Consider the following 13360-nt stretch of genomic DNA (forward strand, 5'->3'; position numbering starts at 1 on the left):
ATTTGGACACTCATCTACATTGTAGCCTGTGTCAGAGCCTCATTCGTTTTTATGGCTGAAGGATATTCCCTTGTATCCTTTCACCAGTGGACGGACGTTTGGGTTGTTTCCACCTCTTGGCTATCATGAGTAATGCTGCCAGGATTCCTGTACAAGTTTTTGTGAGGACAGAGATTTTCAGTTCTATTGGGGCAGAATTGCTGGGTCCTATGGTAACTCTACGTTTAACTTTTTGAGGGACCGCTGGAATGTTTTCCAAAGCGGCAGCCCCATTTTACATTCCTGCCGGCTGTGTGTGAGGGTTCAGCCTTACACGTCACCGTCATGATCGTTGAAGATTCTAATAATAACAATCAAAGAACAGCAGGTGCTGCAGGGGGAGCATTTATTTCAAGCCACAGATGGGACACACACTCCAAGGGCTCCCGGGTGCCTGGAGGGGGGTGGGGGGCAGTGCCCAGATCCTCACTTCCAGCGGCCTCCAACACGGCCCTTCCCGGCCCCCTTCCGGCTGTAGGAGAAGGAGGGGTGTCAGAAAGGAAGGCCTTCCTGACCAACCTCTGAGATGGGTCCCTGTCCTCAATTCAGGGAGTCCATCCCCGCAAATCCCCGCCCTCCCCGCCAGAGGAAGAGGCCGGCAAGTGCCTTCTCATTGGGTTCACTGCCTGGAGTGGCGTGATTAGTGGTCACAGGTCCACAGGCGGGCAGGAGTTGATGTCAGCGGGTGAGCTCAGGATGTTCATATGGGCACTGATAAATATTTATGGGTACAGGGATGGGGAAAGGAAAGGGTGAGTGATTGAGAGAGGGTCGGGGAGGCTGGGGTGAAAGAGACAGAAAGATGGAAAGTGAGATGGAGAGAGAAGATGAACAGAAGGCAGAGGGGAGGGAGGGAGGGAAGGAGACACGGGGGAGACAGAACAAGAAACAGAGGAAAAGCCGGGCTTCTCAACCTCAGCACCAGCGACATTCGGGGGCCGGATCATTCTGCGGTGAGGGCTGTCCTGTGCGTTGTAGGACGTGGAACAGCAGCCCTGGGCTCCACCCACCAGGTGCCAGTAGCATCCCCCTCCCCAAACAGGTTCGAGACATCCCCCGATGTCCCCGGGGTCGGAGGCAAGGTCATCCCCGCCCCGAGAACCAGTGATTTAGAGGGACATAGAAACAGGGATCGAGACCCCAGAAGAGAGCTGGAGGGTGGAGAGGAAAGGACACATTATGAGACCGTCCCAGAGAAAGAGGGATAAAGACAGAGCCCCCAAGAAGGGGTGGAGAACTGAAACTCAGAGGAAGGGACAGCCAGAGGAAAGGAAAGAGAGGCCCCAGGGGTCAGATGGAGGGTGTGGGGCTCAGGGCCGGGTTCACACTTACAACTTCTGGGCGTGGCTGATGCGATTGTAGAGAACATTGATCTGCAGAGACAGGAGGGAGATTCGGGCACTGCCGGAGGGACAGGCCCGCTCACCGCCTACCCAGCCCCAGCCCAGCCCCCCACCCGGCCATCCCCAGCCCAGCCTGGCCTCCAGCAGAGATGGGTCTCACCTCATATTTCTGCTGCTTCATCTTCTCCATCAGGTCAAACTTCTCGGACTCCAACTGGTGGATCCAGTCCGACAGTTCCTGGGCCTTCTCCCTGGCAGGGCAGAAGGGCTGTCATGGAAGGGAGCCAGGCCAGGCCATGAGCCCAGAGAGGTTGAGGGAATTGTTCAAAGCCACACAGCGAGTCTCTGAGTTCGACATTATTGGTGCTATTTTGTTAATATTTGAGGCCACGGTATTCAAAGGGAATTGCAGCAAGGGGTTTTAAGATCTCTGCCCACTTCTCCATATCCAAAACAGAGAGCTCATGTTTCTCTAAGGGAGAATGAGCATGGTTAAGGGCCTAGGCCCTGGAGTCAGAAAGCCTTGGTTCAAATACCAACTATGGACTACCGATGTCTTCTATGTGAGAAAACAAACCTCTATATTTTAGGCTGCTATAGTCAGATCTCAGTTATTAGAGGCCAAACGTATTCCGAACTGTTAAAAATCTACTGCCTTGAACTGTTATAGAATGAGAGAATAGGTATAAAATACCTGGCACGTGCTAAACACTCGACAAAGCTAGTTGTTACCATTCTTTTTATTCTTACTAGCAGTCTTTGTTGTCTTTTGCCAGCTAATGGTCTTCAAAGGCTGTCTCTTCCATGGTGTGTTTTACTTTAAAATTTTAGAGACCATCATATGACCTCCATCTAATAAATAAAACTGAAATAACTTGAGATCCTCAAAAAATATTAGTAGATCCACATTATGAGTGGACGTGTGATGAGGGAAGGAAAGAGGAGGAAGAAGGAACTTTCGCGACATGTTACTTAGTGCAAGGCCCTGTGATAACGTGACTGGGGAAGGACGGCACATCGCCAGTGCTGAGCTGGAGCCAAATCCGCGCATCCTTTCCCGACTCCGACTCCGGGTGCACAGTTCTCACGCTGGTAGTTTGACATCAGCATGGTGGGAGTATTTATACCGTGGAAATGAGCAAATGCTAAGATATGGACTTTTAGGCCCTGGAGATCCACTTGGTAAACATTTACCATCACACCACTTTGTAAAAGAGTGATGAAGAGCACAGACTACCGCACCAGACTGCCTGGGTTCAAATCCCCACTCTCCCACTTGCAAGGTGTGCAACCCTGGAAAGTTTACTTAACCTCTCTGTGCCTAGGGTTGCTCTTTCTTTTTTTGTTTTTTAATGTTCCAGTTGCTTGAGGGTGTCTACCTCATAGGGTTGAAAGCCCTCCACAGGGGCTGCTGCTGCCATACTGACCTTTCACTGCTCTGTGATGTACATTTTGTCATCATCGCCTCATCTTACCAGTGAGGTAAGCAAGGCTCACAGAAGGTAAACCCCGTGCCTCAGGTCACCCAGCTGTAAGTGGTGAAGCCGGCACTGAGGCCCTGGCAAGTGGTTTCAGATGTTGAGCTCCAAACCCCATCACTGTGCTGCCTATGAGGTGGTGGATGTTTCTGACTTTAAACTCTGTGCCTGGGCCAGATAATGTCAAGATGCAGGCGAGGGCCCTGAAGGGAAGACCCTCCCCGGCCTCCCCTCAGGTGGCTTTACCACGTGATGCAGGCTGTGCAGACAGTGAGCTCTGAAGGGCAAGATAGAGCCCCACCCAGAAGAGATGTGGCTGGAAAACTGTTGCCAGTGCATCTGGCTTTAATTCACGTAAAAGATGGGGCCCATTCAGAGCTCCCAGGGGCCATCAAAACACCATCATCTTCTAAATTTAGGTCAGATCTGTTGTCTGGCTTCCGTATTATCACCCAGACTCTACAGGTCTCGGCACCCACAAAACGTGGGGCCTGTATCAGTGAAACATTCCACAGGGGAGTCTACAGGGGCGCAGAGAGGGAGAGACACTTGCCCAAAGGCACACAGTACCAGGGCTTCCGCCCACTCGGATCTGGGTCAGGCGTCCCCTTATCTGCCTGTCTCATACCCAGGCCCCTCCCACCTACCGGAGCTGTTCTTCTCCCATGTGGTCGATGTTCAGAGGCTTTTTACGCTCCGACAAGATGCGCAGTTTCATCTCACGCCCTGTCTGGCGCTTACCCCGCTTCTGTTCTGCCTGACGGTTGAAAAGGACATCGTGAACTAGGGGATGGGTCCACCGGATGGCTCCGCACATCAGGACCCAGGGGTCCAGGCCCCGAGCCCTCCTCGCTCAGACCCAGGGGTCCGGGCCCCCAGCCCCTCCTCCCTCAGACCTAGGGGTCCAGGCCCCCAGCCCCTCCTCCCTCAGACCCAGGAGTCCAGCCCCCAGCCCCTCCTCCCTCAGACGCAGGGGTCCAGGCCCCCAGCCTCTCCTCCCTCAGACCCAGGGGTCCGGGCCCCCAACGCCTCCCCGCTCAGACCCAGGGGTCCGGGCCACCAGCCCCTCCTCCCTCAGACCCAGGGTTCCGGGTTCCCAGCCCATCCTCCCTCAGCCCAGACCCCCCAGACCCACCTCCCTTAGAACCAGGGGTCCAGGCCCCCAACCCCTCCCCATCACACTCAGGGGTCGGGGCCCACATCCCCACCTCCCTTAGCCCAGACTCCCAGCCCCTCCCCCCTCACACCCAGGGGTCCCGGCCCCCAGCCCCACCACCCTCAGAGCCAAGGATCCAGGCCCCCAGCACCTCAGCCCAGACACCCAGCCCCTCCCCACTCAGACCAGGGGAACTGGCCCCCAATGCCTCGCCCCATTCAGACCCAGGGGTCCGGGCACCCAGCCCCTCCCCCCACAGACCCAGGAGTCCTGCCCCTATTTCCTCCCACTTCAGACTCAGGGGTCCAGGCCCCAGCCCCCTCCTCCCTCAGCCCAGAACCCCAGCCCCTCTCCCCAGAGACCCAGGGGTCCAGGCCTCAGTGCTTCCCCCATCCGACCCAGGGGTCCGGGCCCCCAGCCCCTCCTCCCACATCTTTGGGAGACCAGTCCTTTGCGTACCACACTACCCGTTTCCTGTTCAGGCCCTAGCAGGCTGAACTCACCTTGACCAGGTAACCCCCAAAATGGGCCCCCATGTTGGACAGAACCTTCTTCTTTTTGGCGTCATCCTCAGCTCGCTTCTTGGCCTCTTCCTCTTCCTTCCGCATCTTCTCCTCCTGTGGGAAGAAAGGGGTTAATTCCTGGGCCTCCCTCCAGCACCCTGGACTGAGAGGGGAGGGGGTCTGAGATGGGCACGTGGGAGGGGGCCCTCTTCTGCACTGGGTGAAGCAGGGATCAATCAGACCCAAGCATAAAACAAGGTCAATATCAGAACAGGCAAGGATGCTGACGGTCCCCTCCTCACCTTTCCAGGCCCGGCTGTGTGACCACCTGCAAGTCCTTCCTCCTCTTTGAGACTTTATATACCACCCCCAAGGAAAATATTAAACTAGTGGAGGGACGTGCTTGCTTTTTTCTGCATGCTCCAGCCTGAAATGGCCAGTGGTGATCTTTGCTGTGTGACCTCAGTGCAGGCACGTACCCTCTCTGGGACTTACTCTTCCTTAGTCTCATGAGAGGAGAATGACTGTCCTCAGAGGGTCATGGAAGGTAACTTGTGATGGGAGTCCGGGGGCTTGGGGCAGTAAAGAGGCTCTTGGCCTTGAGCCTGAGGAAGAGGTTCTAGAATGCCTTCACTACGGCATTACCACATCCAGAAAGTCTGCACTGCATGTTCCAGAATTAGTGGCTTGTCCAGACCAAAGCCCCATCCCCACTGGAGAGGCAGGTGAGATGGGCATGATGGTATTTCACTTGCCCAGGATTCCCCACCTGAATTAATTTCCTCTCGCTGCTGTAATTTGCAAACAGAGTGGCTTAAAACAATGAAAGTTTATCAGCTTATAGTTCTGCAGGTCAAAAGTCTGAAATGGGTCTCATGAGCTAAGTCAAGGTATGGACAGGGTTGGGTCCTTCTGGAGGCATTAGGGGAGATTCACTCCCTTTGCTCTTCCGGCTTCTAGGGGCCGCCTGCATCCCTTGGCTCAGGGCCACTTCCCCCATCTTCAAAGGTCCTCCCTTGTTTACGGACCCTTGTGATAACACTGGGCTCACCCAGGAAATCCAGGAGAATCTCCTGATCTCAAGATCTTTAACTTAATCATACCTAAAAGTCCCTTTTGCCAGGCAGGTTCCCATATTCATAGTCTCTGGGAACTAGGATGTGGACATCTTTGGGAGACCGGTCCTTTGCGTACCACACCACCCATTTCCTGTTCTTTAAAAGTGGTTTCAGGGGGCTTCCCTGGTGGCACAGTGGTTAAGAATCCACCTGCCAATGCAGGGGACACAGGTTCGAGCCCTGGTCTGGGAAGATCCCACATGTCATGGAGCAACTAAGCCCGTGCGCCACAACTACTGAGCCTGTGCTCTGGAGCCCGTGAGCCACAGCTACTGAGCCTGCATGCCACAACTAGTGAAGCCCACATGTCTAGAGCCCGTGCTCTGAAACAAGAGAAGCCACCGCAATGAGAAGCCCGCGCACCGCAACGAAGAGTAGCCCCCGCTCGCCGCAACTAGAGAAAGCCCACGCCAGCAGCAACGAAGACCCAACGCAGCTAAAAATAAATAAATAAACAAACAAATAAATAAATAAAGTGGTTTGAGGGACTTTGCTGGTGGTCCAGTGGTTAAGACTCTGTGAGGGGGCATGGGTTCGATCCCTGGTCGGGGAACTAAGATCCCACGTGCCGCGCAGCATGGCAAAACAACAAAAACAAAAAAAAGTGGTTTGAGTGAGCCACTCCTGATGCCAAGTCAGGTCATGTTTTCAAGGGTTAAACCAATGGGAGCATTCTAGCCACTCTCTCCCAACTAGCCAGTGATTCACTCCACAGTGGACAGGTGAACAATTTGAAAACATCCCAGGATTTGTGCAGGAGACAGAGAAAAGAGGAGTTTAAGCCAGAGCTGCTGGTGGCCGTTTGCCACCCCTGCCTGGGAACCATCTGGTTTGCCTGGGACTGATGGGATGCAGGATTTTCAGGGCTCAGACCAGGAAGGTGCCAGGCAAACCAGGATGAGTTGCTCACCCTCCTGGACACACTGTCCACAGAAATATTGGCCAAGATGGGAAGATAAAAGCTGGGTCTTTGTGATATTATTTGAGTCCCTTGATCCAGCCATGCCTGAAGCAAGCCATGCCCTAGACCTTTCAGTTATATGAGCCAATAAAGTTCTCTTTCTGCTAAGTTCAGTTTGGGTTGGAGTTTCTGTCCCTTCCAACAGAAAGACCCTCGAATAATACAGCATGAGGACTTTTATGGGATCACAGAGAACGTCATGAGTGGAAAATTGCAGTGTCCAGCTGAGAAAGTAACATTTGGGCTCTGGGAGGAGGGGAAACACCCACCACCAGCTTAGCCTGACGCTCGCGCTCCTTCTCGGTTCTGAAGCGCTGTTGCTCAGCTCTCTCCGCCCGGCGCCGCTCCTGGGGGAGAGAGAAGAATGAGGGGGTGCAGGGACCACCACGCACCCCCTTTATCACTTCCCAGGGTAGGTCAAGAGTGGTGATGGGCACCAACTTGGGTACTTTCCCAAAAGTTTCAGCCTTGGGTCTGTAGTGGACGGGAACGTATCTCCCAAGGCCCAAAGGATGGAAGGAGGGAGAAGAATTTGGGGAACCCCACCTCCCTTGACTCACAATACGCTCTTTTAGCGCCACGAGCTCCTCTTCCTCTTTCTTCCGCTGTTCAAAATGCACGTCAATGAGCGTCTGCAGCTCCAGCAGATCTTTTTCCATGCGCTTCCGGTGGATGTCCTAGGGGACAGAGGGTGGGAGCACGGTCATTCCCCAGGTGGTGCCCCAAGAGGGTGCCAACCTCTCAGCACTTCTGAGAAGCATCAGGAGGAGGAGCCCTTTGCAGCAAGAATTGGTGTGGTTGGGCTTCCCTGGTGGCGCAATGGTTAAGAATCCGCCTGCCAATGCAGGGCACACATGTTTGAGCCCTAGTCTGGGAAGATACCACATGCCACAGAGCAACTAAGCCCGTGCGCCACAACTACTGAGCCTGCACTCTGGAGCCCGCGAGCCACAACTCCTGAAGCCCGTGCGGCTAGAGCCCGTGCTCCGCAACAAGAGAAGCCACTGCAATGAGAAGCCTGCGCACCGCAACGAAGAGTAGCCCCCGCTCGCTCTGCAACGAGAGAAAGCCCGCGCGGAGCAACGGAGACCCAACGCAGGCAAAAATAAATTTAAAAAAAAAAGAATTGGTGGGGTTGACAGCTGGGACAGACGTCTGCCATGCACTGTGTTTCCAGCAGATGGCAGCAAAGCATCGTATTCTGACACTAAACTAAGGGGCTGCCAAGACACAATTCCAAAGAAGCGGGTAGGAAACAAACAAAAAACAGTGGCTAGGGAGAGGCACCTCTTCCTAATTTGCACCCTATAGGCTAGCAGCCCCTCCTGGGATGGCATGTCTGTTACTTACATCGAAGTCCACACGTTCCCCCTCTGGGATCTTTGGGGGGATCAGCGGAGGTACCACGGGCCGGCTGAGTGGACAGAAGAGAAGAAACACTGAGTAGTCTGACCTCCCTGCTGAATGTAAAATATTTTACTAATAACGTTTTATATGGATTCATGTTGAAATTCTGAGATTTTGGCTATGACAGGTTGAGTAAAATACGCTATTGGGATTGATTTGACCTGTTTGGGTTTACTTCTTAAAAGGCTGCTAGTAAAAAAAAAAAGTGTTTCTTATTACATATGTGGCTTGCATTGTATTTGTATTGGGTGGTGCTCCTTTGGGGGACTGCCCTGGGCACTCCCACTTCTTGGAATTTTCTCTTCCTTTGGTTTCTTTCTTTCTTTCTTACTTTCTTTTTTAAGCTGGAGAATTTATTTTTATTCTTGCAGTTTTATACTAGGAAGTCAACATTTTTTAATAATTCATTGTTCACAATTGATTTATAAGAAACTTGAATCCTTAAATTGTACATCAGTATCCTGTGACTCCAAACCTTATTTATCACTCTCCTTCCAGTCTGAAGAAAATGATCATGTAATTTATTAACTTCCACAGACAGCACAGTCCCACTGACATAACATTTGGTTTGAAGTCCTACACTCATATGAAAATTAAGAAGAGCCAGTATCAAACTGGCCTGAAACCTGATTGTGTTCCTGGCTCAAGATACCTGTAGTAAATTTATAAGTCCACACTAAGACACAAAAATAAACTAGGGTGTGTATATCGTATAAAAAACTTTTCACAGTAGAGTAAAAATAACATTAAAATGTTACAGAATTTCAATCATATTACAGTGTTTTAATCAATTAGCTTTCAAATTGCCTAATTGAATTAAATGCAAATAACTTTGTATGGGAATTTTTTTTATGTTTGCCCAGCATTTCAGAATGGTTATGGAATATAACTTTTAAAATGTCAAAATACGCTCTACACATTGCACTTTTCTGCTAGGCTGGGCTAGTATCCTCCATGGCAAGATACCAAAACTATTGAATAAAATACACTTTAAAATCAATAGATATTTTATTAATTTCCTTGAAATTATCATCATCATTACCAAAACCTTCCAGGATTTTGTAAGATTTGATTTCTTAAATACAGCTTTAAAGTTTAACTTAAGGAATGAAAAAATCCCTCATATATTTGACTCTTTATTTCCTTTTTTGGTCATTCAATGATCAAAGAGAATTTTAAACAAATTATGCTTCATCTTTCCTGGCTTAATAAAAAGCAACAATTTCTATTAACCAAATTAAGAGAGCTTTGCCCTTTGATTCATTCGTGGGACACTCTTGTGATTAATGTCATTCACTCCTGTGACTTTGATTATCATCAATTACCGAGGATTCACCAACTCTGTCTCCAGCCCAGACTCTCTCCCAAACCCCAGACTCCAGTAAACAGATGCTTCCTGAACATTTCCTGCCTTTGCACACACCCTGCCCCAACTGAGCTCATCAACCTGTGGGTCTCTCAGTCTGTGGCCCCTTTCTACCCTATGCCCTCTGCTCCAGCTTAGGTCTTTTCCTCTTGAAAACTCACCACATCCTACAGTTCCCTGGCCATGTCATGTGCCTTTGTGCCCCCGGGCCTTTGCACACTCTGTTTGCTCTGCCCTACAATGCCCTTCCCCTGATATACTCCACCCCTGAGACCTTCCCTCCTCCAACAAGCTTTCCCTGACACTGAAGCACACCTGTGCTTTCATGTGCCCCTGTGCTCTCAGCCAGATCTGATCCTCGGCCCCCTCTGCTCAGAACCCTTCCATGGCTCCCCGGTGTCCCAGAGAATTTCTGCATCTCACGCTCAGTTGCTGCCTCCTTGCATCTCCAAGCTTTGTCCCCAGTGTCACACCCTCCAGGGTGAGCTCTCACAGTCTTCCCTGGTCTGCCTAGTTTGGATCTTTCCCATCAGAATGACCTGTGTCTGCATCTGTTCCCTGAAACACTGGCCAAGATCCAGCTACTGGACCTTGCACATACCACTCCGCTGCGTCATCTACAATCTCCCCTCTACTTCCTTCAGCTAGCAAACTCTTCCGCCCTCAGGACTCGGCATCACCTCCCCTGGGAAGCCTTCCTTGATATTCTAGGGCACAGATAGGGCCCTCTTCTGCACTACCATTGCTGTATCTGGGTCTGTTACACCAACAGGACAGCAAGAGTCTGCCAAACACAGTGGGAAGTTCACCAGAAATGTTTGTGGAAAGGAGGAGTCACTGTTCTTTTCTATGTTTCCATTTCCCCACTCTCCTTCTCTGCCTTTCTTGCAGCCTATCTCTGGAGGTGGGTGATATATTTAAGAGGACATGATTGGGAGCCCCACCCCCCAGGATCTCACCTTGGTTTGGGGCGCTCCTCTTCTGGTGGAGGGATACAAAAAGATAATTAGCAAGAGTTCGTGGGGTGGGCTTGACACATCCAAAGGAGGGACCCGCCTCCAAGCCTTGGTCCCCACAAGCCCAGTTCCCTTCTCCTGCAGCTCTGGGGGAAGGGTATGGGGGGGGAGAGGATAAGGGAAATCGGGGTGGCCATAAAGGAGGGAGAGGGTCACATGCATCAGATATACATTCAGAACTGGTGTGGGGATCCCCCTCCCATTTCTCTGGGAACCCAGGTGTCCAAACCGCCAGACCATAAGGAGAAAAAACAAACAAACCAAAAAAAAACACAAAAAAACAAAAAAAACCCAAAAAAACCCAAACAAACCCTCAGACCCTCGTTCTACATACCCAGAGCTCCTGCCCTCCATCAAGATCTAGCAGTGCAGGGAGGCCCCAAGCCCCCTCTTCACTCGGTGACGCGGGAGTTGTGTCCCCAGCCCCCTCCTCCTTGGGGACAGAGGAATACAGACTCCCACTGCTAGTCCCTTCTACAACCCACGCCCCAACCTTTGAATGTATATGAAGGAGACAAGTAACAGACAGGCGAAGATGAGGCGGGAGGGGGGCCTCTCCGCAAACATCCAACCCTTCTGTAAGTATTCCTCCAGACTGGGGAAGAAGGCTTGGGTGTTGGTCCCTTTAAGAAGGAAGGGAACGGGTTAAAGCCATTGCGAGGCTGTTTCCCTTCTTGGCCACTGGAGAGCGCGAGAGCTCTCCGGGGCTTAAAGGACCGGGCCTGGGACGGGTTACGGGGACGGGTTACGGGAGCGGGGAGGAAGTCATCTTGGAGGTCAGGGCCCTGAGGACCCCCGAAATCGGCCTCAGGAAGCGAAGCAGCCGCGGTTACCTCGGTCAGCTAACGGCTCCGGCTCCTCGGGGGCTGGGGAGGGGGCGGGAGGAGAAGCTAGGATTTGGGGAGCCGGGGGAGGGGAGCAGCCATGCCCGGATGCGGGAAGGGGAGAGAGGGGAGAGAGGGGAGAGGCTGTTAAAGGAGCTGAGGCCGAGACCATCGAGATCCCCGCCCCCGCCCAGCCTGCACCCGGGGACTAGCGTCCCCACCGCACCAGCCCCCCGGTGCCGCGTCCAGCTCCAGACCTGCGGAGTCCAGGGCCTCACCTTCCTCCTCCTCCTCAGCAGCCTCCTCTTCTGGAAGGGGTGGGGGAGACAAGAGGAGGCGTGAGGAGCCCGGGGTGGGGGGACGGCAGGGGCTTCAGATGCGGGGAAGAGTGCGTGAGTGCGCAGAGACCCGCGTTCAGGTTCGAGTCCCATCTAGACGGGGGGACCCCTCTGGGCCTCAGCTGCAAGTGGGCCCACTGAGCTTTTCCCACGGGCTGTGCGGACCAGGAGGGTGGGCGTAGGGCAGGGTGGGCTAAGATGCGCCAAGGTGTCCCCACCTCCCCTCCCCCCCAAGGCCATCCCACTCTCCACTCACCTTCAGGCTGCTCCCTGAGGACCCGGGAGGGAAGGAAAGAGGGAGGGGGAGATTTAGGCGCCTTGGAGGTGGGAGGTGTCTCCACCGCTCCAGGGCCCCAGCCCGCCTGCCAGCATCACTCACTCCTCATATTCCTGCTCTTCGGCGTCCGACATCCTGGTGTCCTGCTGCAACCTGTGAAAAGCAGAGAACAGGCGGAGTGGGGTGGGGTCCAGAGGAGGAGGGGCTGGGGGCCTGGATCCTGGGTCTGAGGGAGGAGGGGCGGGGCGTCTGGACCCCTGGGTCTGAGGGAGGAGGGGCCGGGGGCCTGGAGTCCTGGGTCTGGGGGGGAGGGGCCGGGGGCCTGGATCCTGGGTCTGAGGGGGGAGGGGCCAGGGGCCTGGACCCCTGGGTCTGAGGGAGGAGGGGCTGAGGGCCTGAAGTCCTGGGTCTGAGGGAGGAGGGGCTGGGGGCCTGGATCCTGGGTCTGAGGGGGGAGGGGCTGGGGGTCTGGACCCCTGGGTCTGAGGGAGGAGGGGCCGGGGGCCTGGACCCCTGGGTCTGAGGGAGGAGGGGCTGGGGGCCTGAAGTCCTGGGTCTGAGGGAGGAGGGGCTGGATCCTGGGTCTGAGGAAGGAGGGGCTGGGGGCCTGGACCCCTGGGTCTGAGGGGGGAGGGGATGGGGACCTCCAACTCCTAAAGACTCCTAAACCGAGGGTGAAGACAGCGCATTGGGAGATACGGACCGGGCAGAGCCCCAAGGCTGCAGCCCCCGCCCCCTGACCACAGCTGTCGCCTTTTGTCTTGTGACAAGTCCGTAGGAACCTGATCTGAGTAGGCATTAGGAGGAGGTATTTGGGAAGGGACAGTGGTCGGAAGACAATAGCTGCCCCACCCCCAGGGTCTATTTTGGGGGCATGTCGTAGAGGGTGACACCGAGGACATCTCTTGAGAAGTATTCGTGGAGGGGGGGTTCTAGGAGAATTCATCATACCCGCTGCCCTCTCCCCCCCAGGTCCCCTCCCCTTTGGCTGGTCATCTGCCCACCTGTCGCCTCCTTTCACCTTCACCCACTGCCATGGAGGGGACAGGACACATAAGAGCAGCTTCTGTCCCCAGAACTCATCCTGACCCCTAAATACTAAGACTCCCCAATCTCTGAGATCCCCAAGGCACCCAGGTTGAGAGACCCCACAAAATCCCCATACCCACAGACCCCAATTTATGGATTCTGAATAACAGTAACTCCTCATCTCTCCAGATTCTGAGACTCCAACTGTCGAGACTCCCGATTACGCGTGCCCTAAAATCTTGACCCCCTAGGTCTTGACATCCCCTAAATTCTGAAACCTCAGGACTGTGAGACCCCAAAATCTGGATGCATAAACTCAGGGGACTGATTCATGAAACCCCCAAATATGACATTACAAATTCTAATACCTCCCATCATGAGACATGAGATTCTGCGACCTCAATTCCTAAATCGTCAGATTCTGAGACACTGCCCCCCAGTTCTGACACCCAGACTGTCTGTCATCCAAGCCCAGGGACTCCCAGTTTCTGAGATTCCCTCAGAC

The 13360-nt window shown here is 53.5% G+C and overlaps 1 protein-coding gene across 4 annotated transcripts; it reads right to left on the minus strand.

The window, feature by feature from the left end:
• Positions 1 to 465: 465 nt before the first annotated feature.
• On the minus strand, positions 466 to 11960 carry TNNT1 (troponin T1, slow skeletal type; the record flags this gene model as incomplete). Of its 4 annotated transcripts, none has more annotated exons than XM_082863187.1 (13): positions 466 to 511; positions 1372 to 1412; positions 1543 to 1633; positions 3508 to 3617; positions 4520 to 4633; positions 6868 to 6945; positions 7159 to 7275; positions 7949 to 8012; positions 10331 to 10352; positions 11221 to 11253; positions 11490 to 11516; positions 11806 to 11819; positions 11929 to 11960. In XM_082863187.1, 13 exons carry the CDS (start codon positions 11958 to 11960, stop codon positions 466 to 468), a joined length of 789 nt encoding a protein of 262 aa, XP_082719313.1. The 4 variants fall into 4 exon arrangements, with proteins under 4 accessions (XP_082719313.1, XP_082719312.1, XP_082719311.1 ...); XM_082863186.1 differs by having other exon boundaries at positions 11490 to 11519; XM_082863185.1 differs by having other exon boundaries at positions 11469 to 11519.
• Positions 11961 to 13360: the final 1400 nt, after the last annotated feature.

Source organism: Leucopleurus acutus, assembly GCF_964270905.1.
Source record: "Leucopleurus acutus genome assembly, chromosome: 20".
In the NCBI taxonomy this organism is placed as follows: domain Eukaryota; kingdom Metazoa; phylum Chordata; class Mammalia; order Artiodactyla; family Delphinidae; genus Leucopleurus; species Leucopleurus acutus.